The sequence below is a fragment of the Oncorhynchus keta genome, chromosome 20 (genome assembly GCF_023373465.1).
Source record: "Oncorhynchus keta strain PuntledgeMale-10-30-2019 chromosome 20, Oket_V2, whole genome shotgun sequence".
NCBI classification, from domain to species: Eukaryota; Metazoa; Chordata; class Actinopteri; order Salmoniformes; family Salmonidae; genus Oncorhynchus; species Oncorhynchus keta.
In genome coordinates this window covers 37,589,158-37,609,288 of record NC_068440.1, presented here as the reverse complement: position 1 = coordinate 37,609,288, position 20,131 = coordinate 37,589,158, and the positions used below count along the sequence as shown (strand labels likewise).

At 45.1% G+C, this 20,131-nt stretch overlaps 1 protein-coding gene across 2 annotated transcripts; it reads right to left on the bottom strand.

Moving 5' to 3' along the window:
* Nucleotides 1-3,149: 3,149 nt before the first annotated feature.
* LOC118399665 (alpha-1,3-mannosyl-glycoprotein 2-beta-N-acetylglucosaminyltransferase-like) lies at nucleotides 3,150-20,047 on the bottom strand. Of its 2 annotated transcripts, XM_035795932.2 has the most exons (4): nucleotides 19,625-20,047; nucleotides 12,147-12,406; nucleotides 11,112-12,002; nucleotides 3,150-4,996 (listed from the first exon to the last, which is right to left on the bottom strand). In XM_035795932.2, the coding sequence occupies exons 3-4, from the start codon at nucleotides 11,976-11,978 to the stop codon at nucleotides 4,295-4,297; spliced, it is 1,569 nt and encodes a 522-aa protein (XP_035651825.1). In that variant the 5' UTR covers nucleotides 11,979-12,002; nucleotides 12,147-12,406; nucleotides 19,625-20,047; the 3' UTR covers nucleotides 3,150-4,294. The 2 variants fall into 2 exon arrangements, with proteins under 2 accessions (XP_035651825.1, XP_035651824.1); XM_035795931.2 differs by lacking the exon at nucleotides 19,625-20,047 and adding an exon at nucleotides 18,799-18,955 and having other exon boundaries at nucleotides 11,112-12,406.
* Between the last annotated feature and the right edge of the window lie 84 nt (nucleotides 20,048-20,131).

The window sequence follows — 20,131 nt, the reverse complement described above, 5'->3', positions numbered from 1 at the left end:
TTAGATCAGACTGTCACGGAGACTGCTACACATTAGATCAGACTGTCACATTAGATCAGACTGTCACGGAGACCGCTACACATTAGATCAGACTGTCACGGAGACCGCTACACATTAGATCAGACTGTCACGGAGACTGCTACACATTAGATCAGACTGTCACATTAGATCAGACTGTCATGGAGACTGATATGGAGACTGCTACACATTAGATCAGACTGTCATGGAGACTGCTACACATTAGATCAGACTGTCATGGAGAGTGATACACATTAGATCAGACTGTCATGGAGACTGATACACACTAGATCAGACTGTCATGGAGACTGCTACACATTAGATCAGACTGTCACGGAGACTGCTACACATTAGATCAGACTGTCACGGAGACTGATACACATTAGATCAGACTGTCATGGAGACTGATACACATTAGATCAGACTGTCACGGAGACTGATACACATTAGATCAGACTGTCATGGAGACTGATACACATTAGATCAGACTGTCACGGAGACTGATACACATTAGATCAGACTGTCATGGAGACTGATACACATTAGATCAGACTGTCATGGAGACTGATACACATTAGATCAGACTGTCACGGAGACTGATACACATTAGATCAGACTGTCATGGAGACTGATACACATTAGATCAGACTGTCACGGAGACTGCTACACATTAGATCAGACTGTCACGGAGACTGCTACACATTAGATCAGACTGTCACGGAGACTGATACACATTAGATCAGACTGTCACGGAGACTGATACACATTAGATCAGACTGTCATGGAGACTGATACACATTAGATCAGACTGTCATGGAGACTGATACACATTAGATCAGACTGTCACGGAGACTGATACACACTAGATCAGACTGTCATGGAGACTGATACACATTAGATCAGACTGTCACGGAGACTGATACACATTAGATCAGACTGTCATGGAGACTGATATGGAGACTGCTACACATTAGATCAGACTGTCATGGAGACTGATATGGAGACTGCTACACATTAGATCAGACTGTCATGGAGACTGATATGGAGACTGCTACACATTAGATCAGACTGTCACGGAGACTGATACACATTAGATCAGACTGTCATGGAGACTGATATGGAGACTGCTACACATTCGATCGCTGTCATGGAGACAGCTACACATTAGATCAGGCTGTCATGGAGAGTGATACACATTAGATCAGGCTGTCACGGAGACTGATACACATTAGATCAGACTGTCACGGTGACTGCTACACATTAGATCCGGCTGTCACGGAGACTGATACACACTAGATCAGACTGTCATGGAGACTGATACACATTAGATCAGACTGTCACGGAGACTGATATGGAGACTTCTACACACTAGATCAGACTGCCACGCCGACTGATACAAGGTAAAGTACAGTAGCTCTTATAGCCTAAAGCAGAAATGTCACCAGACAGATTGTTTGGTGCAGTGCGGGGCCGTTCGTACACTTGCTTTCAGCGCAGTGTGTTACAAGCATCACCCTCATCGTTACTAGATGTAAAATTGGTTTGCAATTCACGGCAGGTACTCTGCTCAGTGGTGTTAAAGCACTTTAGGCCAGCAGACGCTCAATTCTACCGTTCAGTCCAGTGCCAACCTATAAGTAACGGACAAAGAAAGCTAAAATAATTTCATAAATGTACTTAAGGTATTGGGCATATTAGCCTCTAGCTTGATTTGAAATGACGGCCATAATCCTTGGGAGTTCAGATAAATATTTCTCAGGTTATCAACAGTTGGTCGGCCAATAGTCATAAAATACTGTCCTCCATGGCCCGTTTGTCTAAATCTGCTTGCTGAGGCACCTCAATTGATCTCTCGGCTCTTCTAATCTGGATTGTGAAAGTGATCAGACCAGACTGTTTATGAAACAGGAAGCAAGATAGGGCAGGAAGTCAACAGGATAAAGAGGACTGGGAAAGGAAGTGGGGAGGGATAACCGAGCCTGGGTTACATTCCAAATGACACCCTATATAGGCCATAGGGCTCTGGTCTAAAGTAGTGCACTATATAGCCCATAGGGCTCTGGTCTAAAGTAGTGCACTATATAGGCCATAGGGTTCTGGTCTAAAGTAGTGCACTATATAGGGAATAGGGTTCTGGTCTAAAGTAGTGCACTATATAGGCCATAGGGCTCTGGTCTAAAGTAGTGCACTATATAGGGAATAGGGCTCTGGTCTAAAGTAGTGCACTATGTAGGCCATAGGGCTCTGGTCTAAAGTAGTGCACCATATAGGCCATAGGGCTCTGGTCTAAAGTAGTGCACTATATAGCCCATAGGGCTCTGGTCTAAAGTAGTGCACTATATAGGGAATAGGGCTCTGGTCTAAAGTAGTGCACTATATAGGCCATAGGGCTCTGGTCTAAAGTAGTGCACTATATAGGCCATAGGGCTCTGGTCTAAAGTAGTGCACTATATAGCCCATAGGGCTCTGGTCTAAAGTAGTGCACTATATAGGGAATAGGGTTCTGGTCTAAAGTAGTGCACTATATAGGCCATAGGGCTCTGGTCTAAAGTAGTGCACTATATAGGGAATAGGATTCTGGTCTAAAGTAGTGCACTATATAGGGAATAGGGTTCTGGTCTAAAGTAGTGCACTATATAGGGAATAGGGTTCTGGTCTAAAGTAGTGGACTATATAGGCCATAGGGCTCTGGTCTAAAGTAGTGCACTATATAGGGAATAGGGCTCTGGTCTAAACTAGTGCACTATATAGGGAATAGGGTTCTGGTCTAAAGTAGTGCACTATATAGGGAATAGGGCTCTGGTCTAAAGTAGTGCACTATATAGGCCATAGGGCTCTGGTCTAAAGTAGTGCACTATATAGGCCATAGGGCTCTGGTCTAAAGTAGTGCACTATATAGGGAATAGGGCTCTGGTCTAAAGTAGTGCACTATATAAGGAATAGGGCTCTGGTCTAAAGTAGTGCACTATATAGGGAATAGGGCTCTGGTCTAAAGTAGTGCACTATATAGGGAATAGGGTGCCATTTGGGACACAGAGAGGTTACAGGCACAGGTGGGAAAAGATTGTGGGAAAGGACCAGGAACAATAAGACTAGTCTGAAACTGCTGACACTCAAGACGCGGACAAATATCAAAATAGTCCGTTTTATTTGCACCGTATTAAAGTTAACACATCAGGCTGTGGTTTTTTGTTGTTGTTCCACCATAAGGACATATGAATCGATCACCCAGCACTAAATACAGTACATAAATGTATCACACATCATGTAAATGAAGAAAGAAAAAGTAAAACAATCACAATCATTGGTTTTTCAACAAACCTTTACTGTAGAATACCACCGTTTGGAAAGGGCTCGAGTATAATAGTCAGCCTCTGCGTCCCAAATGGTCCTCTTCCCTTTCTAGGGAACGAGGTACCGTTTGGGATAAACCCAACATCAACAGAATGTCACGTACGATGTGTGTGCGCTGCATGTGGCAATGTATGAACCTCTGACCATCTGAACAATCTCTTTATAAACCATTTACAAGATCGCTAAATAACATTTCCCAAAATAGCCTTCCCCCCCCCCCCCAAAAAAAACATTTAAATGAATAAACCAAATTTGACAATCATATTTATAATACTCAATTAATACCAGTCTAGCTAATATTTTGACCCCATTCATTCACTTTGAGTGAGTAGAATACTGCAAGTTCTTTTAAAGTAGAATGTAGACATAGGCTGTGCCAAATTGCACCCTATTCCCTATGGGCCCTGGTCAACAGTAGTGCACTAAATAGGGAAAAGGGTGCGATTTGGGATGTGACCAGAGAAGGGTTTGGCATCTCCTTTAAAAGACCTGGTGACACGGGGAACAAGACAAAAAGCTCATCTCTGAGCCCTCCCAATCAATGTGGTTGTCCAGAACTTTAGAGTCAGTTTAAGACATTGGGTTGAAGCGAACAGTAAAACCTTTCCTAGATAAGCTCTAGCAGGAGAATAACCAAGCACTAAATGATTTCTTACTTTCTGTGAAAGACTTTGTGGTTTCACTCCCTGGGCTGTTCCCTGTGTTACACTGCATTCAGGTTCACTCATAAAACAAAGGAGTGCCTTACTCCTCCTGTCCATTACCCAAACTACTTCTACCACATGTCAAATCCCTTCACCCACCAAGCCGGTCTGTTTGGTTTAGCTCCTGTTTCTTCATGTGACCTTGTTTTCTTTGGTTTGAGAGGGCGTTTCTCAAGTCGGTCTTCGATACCATTCACACTACGTTCTGTACGAACCTCTCAGCTCCAGCTGACGTCGTACTTTGTCCATCCTTCAGGTGGGGTCAAGAAGACCCGTCGTCCACGGGACAGGAAGCTGACCACGCCCCTGTACCCTGCACGGGGAACCCCCGATTTCAAGTCATCCATAACCCCTAAGTTACGAGCCATGACTTTAAAACTCTCCCGGCTGGAATATTGTACCCGGTATGGACCCATTTCCTTCAAACCTCCCCCTTGTTGTAGCTCTTCTATTTTAACTAGGGGGGCGCTGTAAACCTCCTTCACAAAGTTCACGTCAAAGTTCTCCTTCATCAAGTAAGACAGATCATGTTTGGTGAAAGGCACAAAGTCAGTGTTGAGTTTAATATAACGCAGATACTGGTCAAAGAACTGACCCAAGCTGACACCCTTGCGTCCGAAGGTCATAGTTCTGGAGATCTCTGGGCGGATGCAGGAGCGCTCTTTACGCTGCTCGGGGTGACGCATCCAGTCGTCCCAGAAGGCTGTGGGCCACTTGGGTTCTAGTTCTGCCCAGACGTCCTTCAGCAGCATCCAGCCCAACCCCGGGAAGAAGTCTGTCCTGTAGAGGAGGTCAGCCTTCCCAGGGTCCACCAGGCCATCTCTGCCGTTGTCGTTCCAGGCAGACACACACCACAGGGTGGGGTCAGAGGTCAAGATGGGGTGCAGGGCGCGGAAGTACTCAAAGAAGTCCGGGGCCACCTGGACGGGACAGAGAAGCTTTGGATAAGTCATCTGTTTTACAGCAGGATAACTTTAGTACGTTTTTTCCTTCCTTAAAAAAAATTATAAAATTCATTTATAAAAAATAAATAATTCAGTAGATATCCTGCACCACTATTCGTAATTATGAAAGCTGTAATCTGGTCCCAGATCTGTTTTGTGCCATCGTGTCAACTATGCGTCACTCATTGTAATGCCAAACGATAACCAACACTACCAAACACGTTTGTTTCTACTCGTCAACAATCAACTGGCTGTGAAAACTGCATCTGCGGTACGAATCTATGCAATACAAACCTAATGACAAAAAGGACAAGAACTTGAGCAGGCTTGATCAACAACCAAGCCTCAATGAATGAGAAGTTCAAAGTTCAATTAATATAACGCCAATAGTGTGTCAACATGAAATGACTAACCGAAGCAAACATGATAAATGTGTGTTCAGGTTGGTGGTGACAATATGTAGAAAAGCAACTGAGGGAACAGTTACATAAGTGGACACATTTCCCAGTACACCCCCTCCGTTTCTCAATGTTTGATTTAAGGGAGCAAAGTTTAGCCTAGAAGCTTTTAACTGGCGACTCGTGTCCCCTAGCGCTGAAGACGTGGATGTTGATTAAGGCAGCCCCCCTCCTGAGTCAGGGGGGGTTGGATTAAAAGAAGACGTTTCAGTTGTACAACTGACGAGGTATCCCCCCTTTATGGTTACAACTCTGTTGATTTGGTCATTTCCTGTATCTCTCGTGACGAATTCTGCCGACGCGGTTTGTTTCCAGACCATTTGTTCAGCCAGCTGGCAGTTTCATTTGACTCGCGTCTCAAATAGAACCTTATCCCCCTATATAGTGCACTATTTTTGACTAGAGCCCTATGGGTCCTGTTTAAAAGATAGGGCTGCAGTATATAGGATGCCATTTGGGACACAACCTTGGTCTGAAAATTAAATGGGGGATGAGTGGGGCAGGATGGAGGGGTCTGTCTTCACACCCCACTCTGCCGGGTGTCAATGTGGTTAATCCACTAAATCAGTTTAAAATCTGCTCGTCGGGGAACGCAAACCAGGATTACAAATGTCCCCTGGCTCCGTCCCTACTGTGCACCCTTCTCTGTCCTCTCTGTCCATCATGATTCATCTACTGGCTTGAGGTCAGTTTAGTGATCTAAACGGCCAGGATTGTGGGTTCGATTCCCACTAAGGCCAGCCATACAAACAATGTATTCATGCTTGACTAAGTAGTTTTGGATAAAAAGCGCCTGCTAAAATGATCCACAGATGTTTATAGAGGGCTCTTAATGATGGGCTTTACTGGGCCGAAACAGAACAGAGCCTACTATGGCTAACCACTGGTCACACAAAACTAGTAATTACCCTAGTCCTTACCCTAGACCAATAGACTAGTCCTTACCCTAGACTAGTCCTTACCCTAGACCAGTCCTTACCCTAGACCAGTCCTTACCCTAGACCAGTCCTTACCCTAGACCAATAGACCAGTCCTTACCCTAGACTAGTCCTTACCCTAGACTAGTCCTTACCCTAGACTAGTCCTTACCCTAGACTAGTCCTTACCCTAGACTAGTCCTTACCCTAGACTAGTCCTTACCCTAGACTAGTCCTTACCCTAGACTAGTCCTTACCCTAGACTAGTCCTTACCCTAGACTAGTCCTTACCCTAGACCAGTCCTTACCCTAGACTAGTCCTTACCCTAGACTAGTCCTTACCCTAGACTAGTCCTTACCCTAGACTAGTCCTTACCCTAGACTAGTCCTTACCCTAGACTAGTCCTTACCCTAGACCAATAGACCAGTCCTTACCCTAGACTAGTCCTTACCCTAGACTAGTCCCTAGACTAGTCCTTACCCTAGACCAATAGACTAGTCCTTACCCTAGACCAATAGACTAGTCCTTACCCTAGTTCTTACCCTAGACCAATAGACCAATCCTTACCCTAGACCAATAGACTAGTCCTTACCCTAGACCAGTGGTTCCCAAACTTTTTATAGTCCGATACCCCTTCAAACATTCAACCTCCAGCTGCGTACCCCCTCTAGCACCAGGGTCAGCGCACTCTCAAATGTTGTTTTTTGCCATCATTGTAAGCCTGCCAAACACTGACACATGTTTTAAAACATAAGAATGAGTGAGTGTCACAACCCGGCTCGTTGGAAGTGACAAAGAGCTCTTACAGTGACTTACGAAGGTATTCACTCCCCTTGGCATTTTTCCTATTTTGTTGCCTTACAACCTGGAATTAAACTGGATTTTTAGGGGGTTTGTATCAGTTGATTGACACAACATGTCTACCACTTTGAAGATACAACACATTTTTCATTGTGAAACAGACAAGAAATAAGACACAAAAAAAAAAAAATCTATACTTTGTAGAGCCACCTTTTGCAGCAATTACAGCTGCTCGCCTCTTGGGGTATGTCTCTATAAACTTGGCACATCTAGCCACTGGGATTTTTGCCCATTTTTCAAGGCAAAACTGTTCCAGCTTCTTCAAGTTGGTTGGGTTCCGCTGGAGAACAGCAATCTTTAAGTCATACCACAGATTCTCAATTGCACACACACACAGATCATGTGACACTTAAATAAAGTCCACCTGTGTGCAGTCTAACTAATTATGTGACTTCTGAAGGTAATTGGTCGCACCAGATCTTATTTAGGGGCTTCATAGCAAAGGGGGTGAATACATACTGTATGCACGCACCACTTTCCTGCTTAGAGTTTTTTTTAATACATTTTTTTTTTTATTTCACTTCACCAATTGGGACTATTTTGTGTCTGTCCATTACATGAAATCCAAATAAAAATACATTTAAAATGTCAGGTTGTAATGGAACAAAATAGAAAAAACGCCAAGGGGGTGAATACTTTTGCAAGGCACTGTATCGGGGCGGCAGGGTAGCCTAGTGGTTAGAGCGTTGGACTAGTAACCGGAAGGTTGCATGTTCAAACCCCTGAGCTGACAAAGTACTAATCTGTCGTTCTGCCCCTGAACAGGCCGTTAACCCACTGTTCCTAGGCAGTCATTGAAAATAAGATTTTTTTCTTAACTGACTTGCCTAGTCAGGTAAAGGTAACATTTAAAAAAATCATTGCATAGTGCAGAAAACACACGAGTTCAGGGGTTAACCATTTTTTTTCCCCTGTAGTGTCCAAAACGTCTTTCAAGCGGTCAGGTTTTCCTTTGGCAGCAAGAGCCTCTCGGTGGATGCTGCAGTGTACCCAAGAGCCTCTCGGTGGATGCTGCAGTGTACCCAAGAGCCTCTCGGTGGATGCTGCAGTGTACCCAAGAGCCTCTCGGTGGATGCTGCAGTGTACCCAAGAGCCTCTCGGTGGATGCTGCAGTGTACCCAAGAGCCTCTCGGTGGATGCTGCAGTGTACCCAAGAGCCTCTCGGTGGATGCTGCAGTGTACCCAAGAGCCTCTCGGTGGATGCTGCAGTGTACCCAAGTGGAGTCGGGAGCAACTGCCTCCATGCATGTTACCCCTCCACCTTGTCTCCCTGTCCTGGCTTTTGCACCATCAGTACAGATACCAACACATCTTGACCACCAAAGTCCATTTGATGTCACAAAGCTGTCCAGTACTTAAAAAAATATCCTGTCCTGTTTTCCAGGAGAGAAATGTCTTCCTTAATTGACCACCCATAAACGTAACGGACATATACCAGGCCCGCCACGCATGTTGACTCATCCAGCTGGAACTCATAATTCACTGGCTTGTTTTGAAAGAATTCCTGCTTCGCACACATCTCCTGCCATGTCACTGATATGTTGTGAAACAGTGTTTGATGAAGTCATTGTATAGTTTTTGGGGCCTTTCCCCCCAGAAATGTCCCGGCCATATCCGTGCCAGCAGGAAGGATTAAGTCCTCCACAATAGCCTGTCCAAACCACTCAGTAGCTCACCATATAAGACGCTTCTAGCCCCTTCTTATTAAAATGGCATCTGTTGCTTTTATACATGTCTTGCTACTCGAAAGTTGTATTTATTCTCGCTCAAAAAACTCCCGTGGCTTATTTTTTCCAAATGTGCAGACATTTTAGGAACGAAACGTGATAAGACTGAAGGTTTCCTGTGAGAGAGTAACGGTTAATGTGGTTGGATGTGTAACGGTTAATGTGATTGGATGAGTAACGGTTAATGTGGTTGGATGAGTAACGGTTAATGTGGTTGGATGAGTAACGGTTAATGTGATTGGATGAGTAACGGTTAATGTGATTGGATGAGTAACGGTTAATGTGATTGGATGAGTAACGGTTAATGTGATTGGATGAGTAACGGTTAATGTGATTGGATGAGTAACGGTTAATGTGATTGGATGAGTAACGGTTAATGTGATTGGATGAGTAACGGTTAATGTGATTGGATGAGTAACGGTTAATGTGATTGGATGAGTAACGGTTAATGTGATTGGATGAGTAACGGTTAATGTGATTGGATGAGTAACGGTTAATGTGATTGGATGAGTAACGGTTAATGTGATTGGATGAGTAACGGTTAATGTGATTGGATGAGTAACGGTTAATGTGATTGGATGAGTAACGGTTAATGTGATTGGATGAGTAACGGTTAATGTGATTGGATGAGTAACGGTTAATGTGATTGGATGAGTAACGGTTAATGTGATTGGATGTTCATTATTTCACTAGGCTCCCTGTATTTGACGTTGTTATTTCGCTCAACACTAGATGGTCGAATTTTATTTTTGGCAGTGAAACGAGGCTACTCAGGCGAGAGAAAAAAAAACTCATCAAAAATGTATAGCCCCCGTGGGAAAATATAAATGTACTGTTTGAAAATGTGAAGATTTAAAAAATATTTTTTAGTTTAATCACATTTTTATTTGGCATACCCCCCCGACGGCATTGCCCTAGACCAATAAACTAGTGGTGTGAGGCCATAAAAAGAAATGTTTCGAAATGTTTAATGCAAAAGCTATGTTTTAGGTTTTCCCAATGAAAGGGCTGTGCAAATGAGGGACATATTAGGATCAATTTTTATCATCATTATTATCCCAAAATGTCAATGTGAGCCAGATGGAATTAAAAACTTTCCCATATAACCCAATGGAATGTGCTGAGCAGGCAGACAGAAGGCATATTCTGCCCCTGTTGCAGGGAGCGGGGGGTTAAAGCTCAGTGCTTCAAACGGAGCACTTCGTGTTTTTGTTGTAGGCCACAGGGTCGTCCTTTCCTTAAAGAAATGATGGTTCTGGGAATGACACCAGGGCTGGATGTTGGCAGTGCAACTAAAATACAGCAGTGGATTCATCACTTAGGCCTCGTTGATGAATCTAGTGCTGCTTTATACGAATACTAAACTGACCAACAGGCTTTGTGGTTAGAGTGTCCGCACCGGAGGTTGAGAGTTCGATTCCCAGCCGAGTCATACCAAAAGGTTGTAAAAAAAAGTTTTTTATTTTATTTTTATTTTTAAATGGGACCCAATGCCCTGCGATACACTAGTGTTCTGTTGCAAAAATGGGACCCAATGCCCTGCGATACACTAGTGTTCTGTTGTAAAAATGAGACCCAATGCCCTGCGATACACTAGTGTTCTGTTGTAAAAATGGGACCCAACGCCCTGCGACACACTAGTGTTCTGTTGTAAAAATGGGACCCAATGCTCTGCGATACACTAGTGTTCTGTTGTAAAAATGGGACCCAATGCCCTGCGATACACTAGTGTTCTGTTGTAAAAATGGGACCCAACGCCCTGCGACACACTAGTGTTCTGTTGTAAAAATGGGACCCAATGCCCTGCGATACACTAGTGTTCTGTTGTAAAAATGGGACCCAACGCCCTGCGATACACTAGTGTTCTGTTGTAAAAATGGGACCCAATGCTCTGCGATACACTAGTGTTCTGTTGTAAAAATGGGACCCAATGCCCTGCGATACACTAGTGTACTGTACATCAAGGTGCTTCATGCTCTAGAAAACAGGAGAAAGACTCCTATGAGCCACAAGCTCATGCAAGGCTACTAGATACTTCTATTGCTAGCTAGCTGCACTTTAAATCCATTCCTCAATTACAGTGCATGCAGACAGGTGGTGTATAGATTTCAGTTACTGTTCACTTACCTCCAAGTCATCTTCCACGATCACCACGGTGGAGTGAGAGAGTGTGTCGAACACCTGGTTGAGGGCCCAGCGGTAGTGTCTGGCAATCTTATAGTAACCCTGGAACTTCCTGTGCTCCGGCCGTACCCGGATGTCCGAGTGGTCTGGTTGGCTAATGTGAGTCACCTGACTGCCATACGAGCCAATCACACGGGCCGTCTCAGCATGGCCGCAGTCCTGGCTAACTATGATTGGATAGAGTTCTGCAGAGGGGCGGTATTGGATCAATTTGTCAAGACTCCTTTTCACGGTCACCCTGTCACAGGCAATAACCAATATGGGAATGACAACTTGTGGGCTGGTGACAGTTACTTCCAATTTGGTGTAGTTCAGTTCTTTTATGTCATTGTCCGGTTGTGTGTCTACTTTAAGGTCTTGGACTGCTGCAACAATAAATTCCTGTTTAGTTTTTTCTTGACTTGGGTCCTTGTTCTCTGAATCGTCCTTTGGAGGTACTGGAGGCAACTGTGGCGGCGGTTTGTGTTCCTCTTTATTTTCTACCTTCCCTCCATCCATCCGTCTTCTTCCCATCCCTCTCCTCTTTTCCCATAGTGACCTGTGACTCTGAATCTGCTTCAGAAGTTCCTTCTGGGTCTCGAGTTCCGATTCTACCTCCTCGGCCAATCGGATCACCTCACCAGCCAGATTAGTCCCACCCCCTTTTCTTTTGGCCACTCCCCACTCTTCCCTTCCCCCTGGCTCAGCCCCTCCCCCCTCCCCAAGTCGACCAATGGGAGGCCGTCCCCAAAGGAAAAGGAGAAGCAAGCCATTGCAGGCGACGAATAGGAAAGCTCCACACAAGATAAGGGAACCTCTCTTGCGAACCATGGCCCAATGACATCAGAGGATAGACTGCAGTGAGGAAAAGAAAACAGCGGAGGGGGGACAGAGTTGAAATGACAACAGCCAATAGGGTCCAAATCGATCACAAAGATGAGAAAGAGAAGATGTCCAATAGAGGTGGAGAGAACAGTGGTCTGATCACGTGATCCTTACTGCTCATCCAATCATTGAGTCTGATCGATAACATGACAGGAGAATGATCCAGAACCTCTATTGCAGAGACGTGAGTATTAACCCAGTGTGTTGTTGTATCGGTTTGTCTCTCCTCCATGAAACACTGGGACAGGAGAGTGAGTTGGGGCAAGAGGAAATTGAGGAAAAACAAGGGGAAAAGGGGTGTTTGGATAAGATAACCAGGGTCACGTTGGGGTGGAGGGGCTGACAGTCCTTGACGTTATCCCTCAGCCATCATCCTGAAACAGAGGACAGAGAAACTGTTAGCATCAATTTAGTACATTTCTGAAATAAACAAGCACGATATGATCCGAGACATCAGTGCCTCCTAGACTAAAACGAGTGTATTTCTGGACAGATTAGGTTATTACTGGAGTTCTATCATCTAGAAATCACTGACTGTCATTGAGCAGAATCAGAACAATAATAACAAGAACAAGACCCAAACTGTTCATTAGGGGATGGTCCAACCATGAATCTTGCGGCCGTTGCCTCATCATCGCTCACCGGTGTCACCATAAAGCTATTTTGTGTGTTGAGCCTATGAATCAAGCTGTAATCAAGCTGTGCTAATGAATCACGCTGTGAGGTTGAGTACGGCAACAGCTTCATTTTCACTACCCTTCTTAAGATCACTGTACAGCTAAACGTATCAACCATGTTATGTACCCGTCGGGGAACAGGACATCCCGTCGGCCCGAGTATCACGGGGGAACAGGACATCCCGTCGGCCCGAGTATCACAGGGGAACAGGACATCCCGTCGGCCCGAGTATCACAGGGGAACAGGACATCCCGTCGGCCCGAGTATCACAGGGGAACAGGACATCCCGTCGGCCCGAGTATCACAGGGGAACAGGACATCCCGTCGGCCCGAGTATCACAGGGGAACAGGACATCCCGTCGGCCCGAGTATCACAGGGGAACAGGACATCCCGTCGGCCCGAGTATCACAGGGGAACAGGACATCCCGTCGGCCCGAGTATCACAGGGAAACAGGACATCCCGTCGGCCCGAGTATCACAGGGGAACAGGACATCCCGTCGGCCCGAGTATCACAGGGGAACAGGACATCCCGTCGGCCCGAGTATCACAGGGGAACAGGACATCCCGTCGGCCCGAGTATCACAGGGGAACAGGACATCCCGTCGGCCCGAGTATCACAGGGGAACAGGACATCCCGTCGGCCCGAGTATCACAGGGGAGGACATCCCAGTATCACAGGGGAACAGGACATCCCGTCGGCCCGAGTATCACAGGGGAACAGGACATCCCGTCGGCCCGAGTATCACAGGGGAACAGGACATCCCGTCGGCCCGAGTATCACAGGGGAACAGGACATCCCGGGATCACAACAGGACATCCCGTCGGCCCGAGTATCACGGGGAACAGGACATCCCGTCGGCCCGAGTATCACGGGGGAACAGGACATCCCGTCGGCCCGAGTATCACAGGGGAACAGGACATCCCGTCGGCCCGAGTATCACAGGGGAACAGGACATCCCGTCGGCCCGAGTATCACAGGGGAACAGGACATCCCGTCGGCCCGAGTATCACAGGGGAACAGGACATCCCGTCGGCCCGAGTATCACAGGGGAACAGGACATCCATCCCTTCAGCACAAATTCAAGCTGAAGTACTTCTGCAGACTGTCGTCATGGCGTTCTGTGTTGAACCCAACTGTTAGCCTAATGTCCAGAAACCTAGGCTAAAACCATCCTTTTCTATTCAATGGAGATTTTAAAAGCCTGTTAACAGTAACCCGAGGATCCCTTTTCAAATCATTTAACATGGGATAACACACACTAATATATAGGATGGACATATACACACGCAAGTATGTGGACACCCCTCAAATAAGTGGATTTAGAAACGGGTGTGGCTGAAGGTGAATATAAAAATCAAACACACCGCCATGCAATCTCCATAGACAAACACTGGCAGAAGAATGGCCTTACTGAAGAGCTCAGTGACGTTCACCTTGGCACCGTCATAGGATGCCGCCTTTCAAACAAGTCAGTTCGTCACATTGCTGCCCTGCTAGTGCTGCCCCGGTCAACTGTAAGGGCTGTTATTGTGAAGAGGAAACGTCTAGGAGCAACAACGGCTCAGCTGTGAAGTGGTAGGCCACACAAGCTCACAAAACGGGAATGCCAATTGCTGAAGCAACACTCACTACTGAATTCCAAACTGCCTCTGGAAGAAAAGTCAGCACAAGAACTGTTCGTCGGGAGCGTCATGAATTGGGTTTCCATGGCCGAGCAGCCATGCGCAATGCCAAGCGTCAGCTGGAGTGGTGTAAAGCTTGCCACTATTGGACTGGAGCAGTGGAAACGCATTCTCTGGAGTGATAAATCACGATCTAGCAGTCCGACAAACTAATCTGGGTTTGGCGGATGCCAGGAGAACACTACCTGCCCGAATGCAAAACGCCAACTGTAAAGTTAGGTGGAGGAGGAATAATGGTCTGGGGCGGTTTTTCATCGTTCGGACCCCTTAGTTCCAACGAAGGGAGATAATAACGCGACAGCATACAATGATTCTAGATGATTCTGAGCTTCAAACTTTGTGGCAACAGTTTGGGGAAGACCCTAGTGGGTTGGGTTAAATGCAGAAGACACATTTCAGTTGTACAACTGACTAGGCACCCCCCTTTCAGCATGACAATGCCCCTGTGCAGGGTAGCCTAGTGGTTAGAGTGTTGGACTAGTAACTGTAAAGGTTGCAAGTTCAAATCCCCAAGCTGACAATGTATAAATCTGTCGATCTCCCCTTGAACAGGCAGTTAAACCACTGTTCCTAGGCCGTCATTGAAAATAAGAATTTGTTCTTAACTGCCTAGGTAAATAAAGGTAAAAAATATACATTTTTTTTTTTAAAGCGAGGTCCATACAGAAATGGTTTGTCGAGATTGGTGTGGAAGAACTTGATTGGCCTGCACAGAGCCCTGACGTCAACCCTATCAAACACCTTTGGTATGAATAGGAATGTAGACTGTGAGCCAGGCCTAACCGCCCAACATCAGTACCCAAATTCACTAATGCTCTTGTGGCTGAATGGAAGCAAGTCCCCACAGCAATGTTCCAATGTCTTGTGAAAGCCTTCCCAGGAGAGTGGAGGCTGTTATAGCAGCAATGTTCCAACATCAAGTGGAAAGCCTTCCCAGAAGAGTGGAGGCTGTTATAGCAGCAAAGCGGGAACCAACTTCATATGAATGCCCATGATTTTAGAAGACGTTCCACAGGCAGGTGTGCACATACTCATATAGTGTATACCAGCCAGCATCCGTAGCAACAGTAGTCCTGACTGAAGTAAGCATTTCTCTGTAAGGTTGTATTCGGCGCATGTGACAACTAAGATTTGATTGGGTCAAAGCTAATGCACAGCCCTTAATAAATATCAATTTGGTTTCTCTCATGTTGTCTTTGTTGCTGGAAACAAACAACACACTGTGTCCCAGATGGTACTGCTTTGAGCAGAGTCCTATGGTCCCCGGTCAAAAGTAGTGCATTATATAGGGAATAGGATGCAATCTGGGAATCGGACACTGGGGGACCTCTCGTTATGGTTCACAACCAGCAGGTTTCTCCAGATGAGGGACACTGGGGGACCTCTCGTTATGGTTCACAACCAGCAGGTTTCTCCAGATGAGGGACACTGGGGGACCTCTCGTTATGGTTCACAACCAGCAGGTTTCTCCAGATGAGGGACACTGGGGGACCTCTCGTCATGGTTCACAACCAGCAGGTTTCTCCAGATGAGGGACACTGGAGGACCTCTCGTTATGGTTCACAACCAGCAGGTTTCTCCAGATGAGGGACACTGGAGGACCTCTCGTTATGGTTCACCACCAGCAGGTTTCTCCAGATGAGGGACACTGGGGGACCTCTCGTTATGGTTCACAACCAGCAGGTTTCTCCAGATGAGGAGCATAAACTAGATTGTTTACGTCGTTAAGATTCATGACACCTCTGTAACTCCACCCTGCTGCTGCTGCCACCAAACCCTGCAAATGTCCTATATTGAATATATGAGCCTTGGTTTAAAGTAGTTTACTACTACCCTATAGGCCTTGGTCTAAAGTAGTGCACATAATAGGGTGCAATTTGGGATGCAACCCCACCCCCCCAAAAAACAACATCAATATAAGCAGTTTCCTACCTAAGAATCCCCCTAACAATATATCAAACCTGCCTGTGCAGTCAGTCTGCAGGGACAGAGTTCGGGACCAGGGGGACAGAATGTGCACCGTTTCAGTGGATGAACTTAGGCTGCATCTCTTTTAGGCTGGGTTTCTATACAGCACTTTATGACATGTGCGGATGTTAGATGGTATGATAGGCAGAGAACATGTGTCGCACACCTGGTACATTATAGCTGTTAAAGCTTCGAGGGAAAAAAAGGTACTGATATTATTGGGGCTCCTGAGTGCCGCAGTAGTCTAAGCGACTGCATCTCAGTGCTAGAGGCGTCACTACAGACCCTGGTTCGATTCCAGGCTGTAGCACAATCGGCCATCATTGGGAGTCCCAAGGGGCGGCGTACAATCGGACAAACATCGTCCGGGTTAGGGTTTGGCCTGGGTAGGCAGTCATTGCAAATAAGAATTTGTTCTCAACTGACTTGTCTAGTTTAATAAAAGGTTAAATAACTTGAAGTTAAGAAATAGGCTATACGATTCATTACTCACTATTATTCAGTCAAATATTATGACAATCAACCTAATGTGAGAAGAGAGCACTGCACACAATCAATATGCTGAAGATTTAAAAGAGACTCAAACAAACATGGCAACATTTGCATTTGGTTTTAGAATGTTGTAAATACTCAGAGTGAGCATTTCAATGGCAACAAGCTGTCCAAATAATATCCAAGCCTCATAACCAGGTCAGGGATCATATTTGGACAGCTTTCAAATGACTGAAAAGTCAAATCCAATCAAATAAGGCCTAAATATCACAGACAACATTTGACTATTTAATGCATCCAAGAGAATCCTTTCAACAGGCCTTGGTCCTGAACACATCAGACTAGCCTAGACTACATCCTGAAATGCCCTGATATTTTACAACAAGCTCTAGGCCTACAGCAGGAGTGAAGACAGACATGGGGGAAGAGGTACTGAGAACACTGTATCAAGCAGACAGAGAGACATGAGGGAACAGGTGCGTCCTTTTCTATTCACGTCAAACATGGTGCTAAACCACGCCCACGGGTAACCTAGTAACATTCAAAGCCGTGCTGATTGGTCAGAGTGAGAAGTAAAGGACGAAGAACGCCAGAGAGGGAATCCCCACCAAAAACAGAAAAACCTTGCCATCCATACTTCGCCATTTTACCGAATTTGGTTATGAAGTTGCATTAAACTATGTAGCTTTTTAGTGACTGATTGAATAAAGGTTAAATAAAATACCAAATTCATTTCAGCCAGCCTAACCACACTAAGTTATCTAAAGTGTTTTGAGATACTTACCTTCATGACATTTATGGTATTTGGACACTGAATGAGATGCTGTATAACTAGCTTTCGCTGAATGGGCAAAGATATAGCTAACATTACATTGATTGTCAGTAATAGTGACTCAATGGAGCTATCTTATAGAGAGATGTACGTGACCTTTTTAGTTGAACTTAATTCAAAACGAGGCCAGGAAACAGGTAACCGCGGCCGGTATAACAAACCGCTCGGTTCGTGGGGAATTTATCTCGAGCGTTGTTTCCTCGCTCACAGCGAATGTCCGGAACTCTGACCAATCAGCGCGGCTTTGACTGTTGCTAGGTTACCCGTGGGCGTGGTTTTACGCCAAGTTTTGACATGGGTAGAAATCACGCGCAACAGTTACCGAAAACATTGCATCTAAGCAGACGGATAGACATAGAGAAGAGGGTATCGATTGAGTCCAGGGTAGGGTGGGGGTAGCCCCCCACAGTACACTGTATATCCTAACAGGAGACTTTCAAGGTGTCTAAACCAGTTACAGGTGATAACAATAATCTTGTAAGCATTGCAATCGGACTAAGTACAAACTAATTTAGAGTAGATGTCCTGGTCTGGTTGAGTAATGTGCTACTGAATCCTACACCAACTTTAAAATCTGTACTCCATATGTTCATGGTTGAAAAGCTAGGCTAAAAATGACTATATTTACTTTTGACTTTCAGGAAATGTATATCGTTGAGGTAATTGGTGAGCCTCATTTCCTGGGTGCTCAAAAACGACAACAAATTCAACAGAGTTGGAGAGGCTAAACTACCCATCTCACGCTGGGACACCAAGAGCTACAGTAAATCTAATCCAGTTGATCCTCACTAGAACACACACACACAATGTTAACATTACATCAGAAACACATGGCTTTAAACACGTAGACAGTTATAGGGTGAGTGAACGACGGAATTAAGCAGTTTAGGGAAAAACGAAAAGAGAAAAAAAAGGAGGTACTGCACTAGAGGTGTTGGGGTTTGGGGACAGATGAGTAGACAGCATAGACTTGTGGGTATACAAACAGTTAAGAGGGTAATAACTTGACAATCTATGGTAGCATTGTAAGAGACAAGTTACAAAAGCCAAAGGAGAAAGTCAGGTTTGAAAGGAGGTGCCCAAGGGTGTGAAAAGTATTGTTCTACGGTACCTGAAGCAGAGCGGTCTAGTTCTCCCAGTATCTCTTTCAACACATCAGAAAGTTTAAAGGACAACGAAGGGGGTGGGAGAAAATGAGTTATGGGGGGGTGGAATTGTTGCTCACCGTCACGAACAGAGCCATTTGAAACGCTAACCTCCCTTCCCTCCCTCTCACTGAAACGTGTAAGTACCTGGTAGGTTAAAACTCTAAAATTAGAAGGTCGAAGTTCAACTAAAAAAGACTAGCCTTCCTGGAATCAGGTTTGCTATTAAAGTAAATGTATCTTGGAGAAGAGTTGCCTACTAAACAAAACAGGTAATCGGTATTTAAGAAAAGCAAGTTGAAGCCAGTCAAGACAACTGAACTGTATCCGTGTCGCTACTATTGTTTTGACAGCTAGCTACATTGTAGTTCGACTATCGTTTGCCTGTAAGAGCCATTTGAGACAACTACACAGCAAAAACTTGGCAAACGTAATTTCAAAGTTAACAATCTAATATTAGAAAATGCCTACAATAGTTTGAATAACAAACGTTGTGAACTTACAACTATTTTATCATTTTGTTGCATGACCAAGACTGAATGTTTGCACATCATTGCAACCACAAGTTGAGTTAAGTTTGTAAATTGCAATACTTGAAGATCTCCATATCAATGACGTTAGTTAGCTTACATCCTAGCTAGCCAAGCAAGCAAATTGACCTTTTCATAAATCAAATGTTAGCGAGCTTGTTCCATAACGACCTAGCTCACGGCTAGGTAAATCAAGTCAACTTGATCAAGCTAGCTTCAGACAGCTAACGTTAGCTAAGCAAGAGTACAATTTCTACCTCACCTTTTGTAATTTGCCCCGGTAGGACGTGTTGCTTGCTATCTGGAAAGCCAGTTTGGATGTCGAAGAATGGTTTCAGTTGATCGGCTTCACTCCTCTCACTTTAATTCCTCTCCGTTTTGCCCACCGGTGTCAGTGCCTCACTGCATGTCCAGTCCACATTTCCTCCCCTCTTTCTTGGATCCGACATTTAGCTAGATGTGTTCAATTGATTTATTTATCAACATAGGAATTCACCGAGACTTGCGATATGCATCGTCCTTTTCACCACTGTTCTCCTACCAATCCATCCAAGCCAGTATGTGTGTTTCACTGGCTCTTGACGGTATTTTTCATTTGACACCACCGAATTTTACACGCTCCATACTACTTCCGGATTGACTCGTTAAGCAAGGCCACGCCCCCTGGTCATGGCTAGAAGGGATCCAGCTTTTGTCAAGTGAACGGTAAAAGTGTCTTATTGTTTTTAATTTGACATAACCCTAACCCTTTTCCTTACCTTAATTACCT

Bases quoted from the DNA above. Each gene is read 5' to 3' on its own strand.
- LOC118399665 (XM_035795932.2), bottom strand. From the start codon at position 11,978: ATGGTTCGCAAGAGAGGTTCCCTTATCTTGTGTGGAGCTTTCCTATTC. The intron at 4,997-11,111 runs GTAAGTGAACAG...TGTCCCGTCCAG, and splicing joins TCGTGGAAGATGACTTGGAG to GTGGCCCCGGACTTCTTTGA.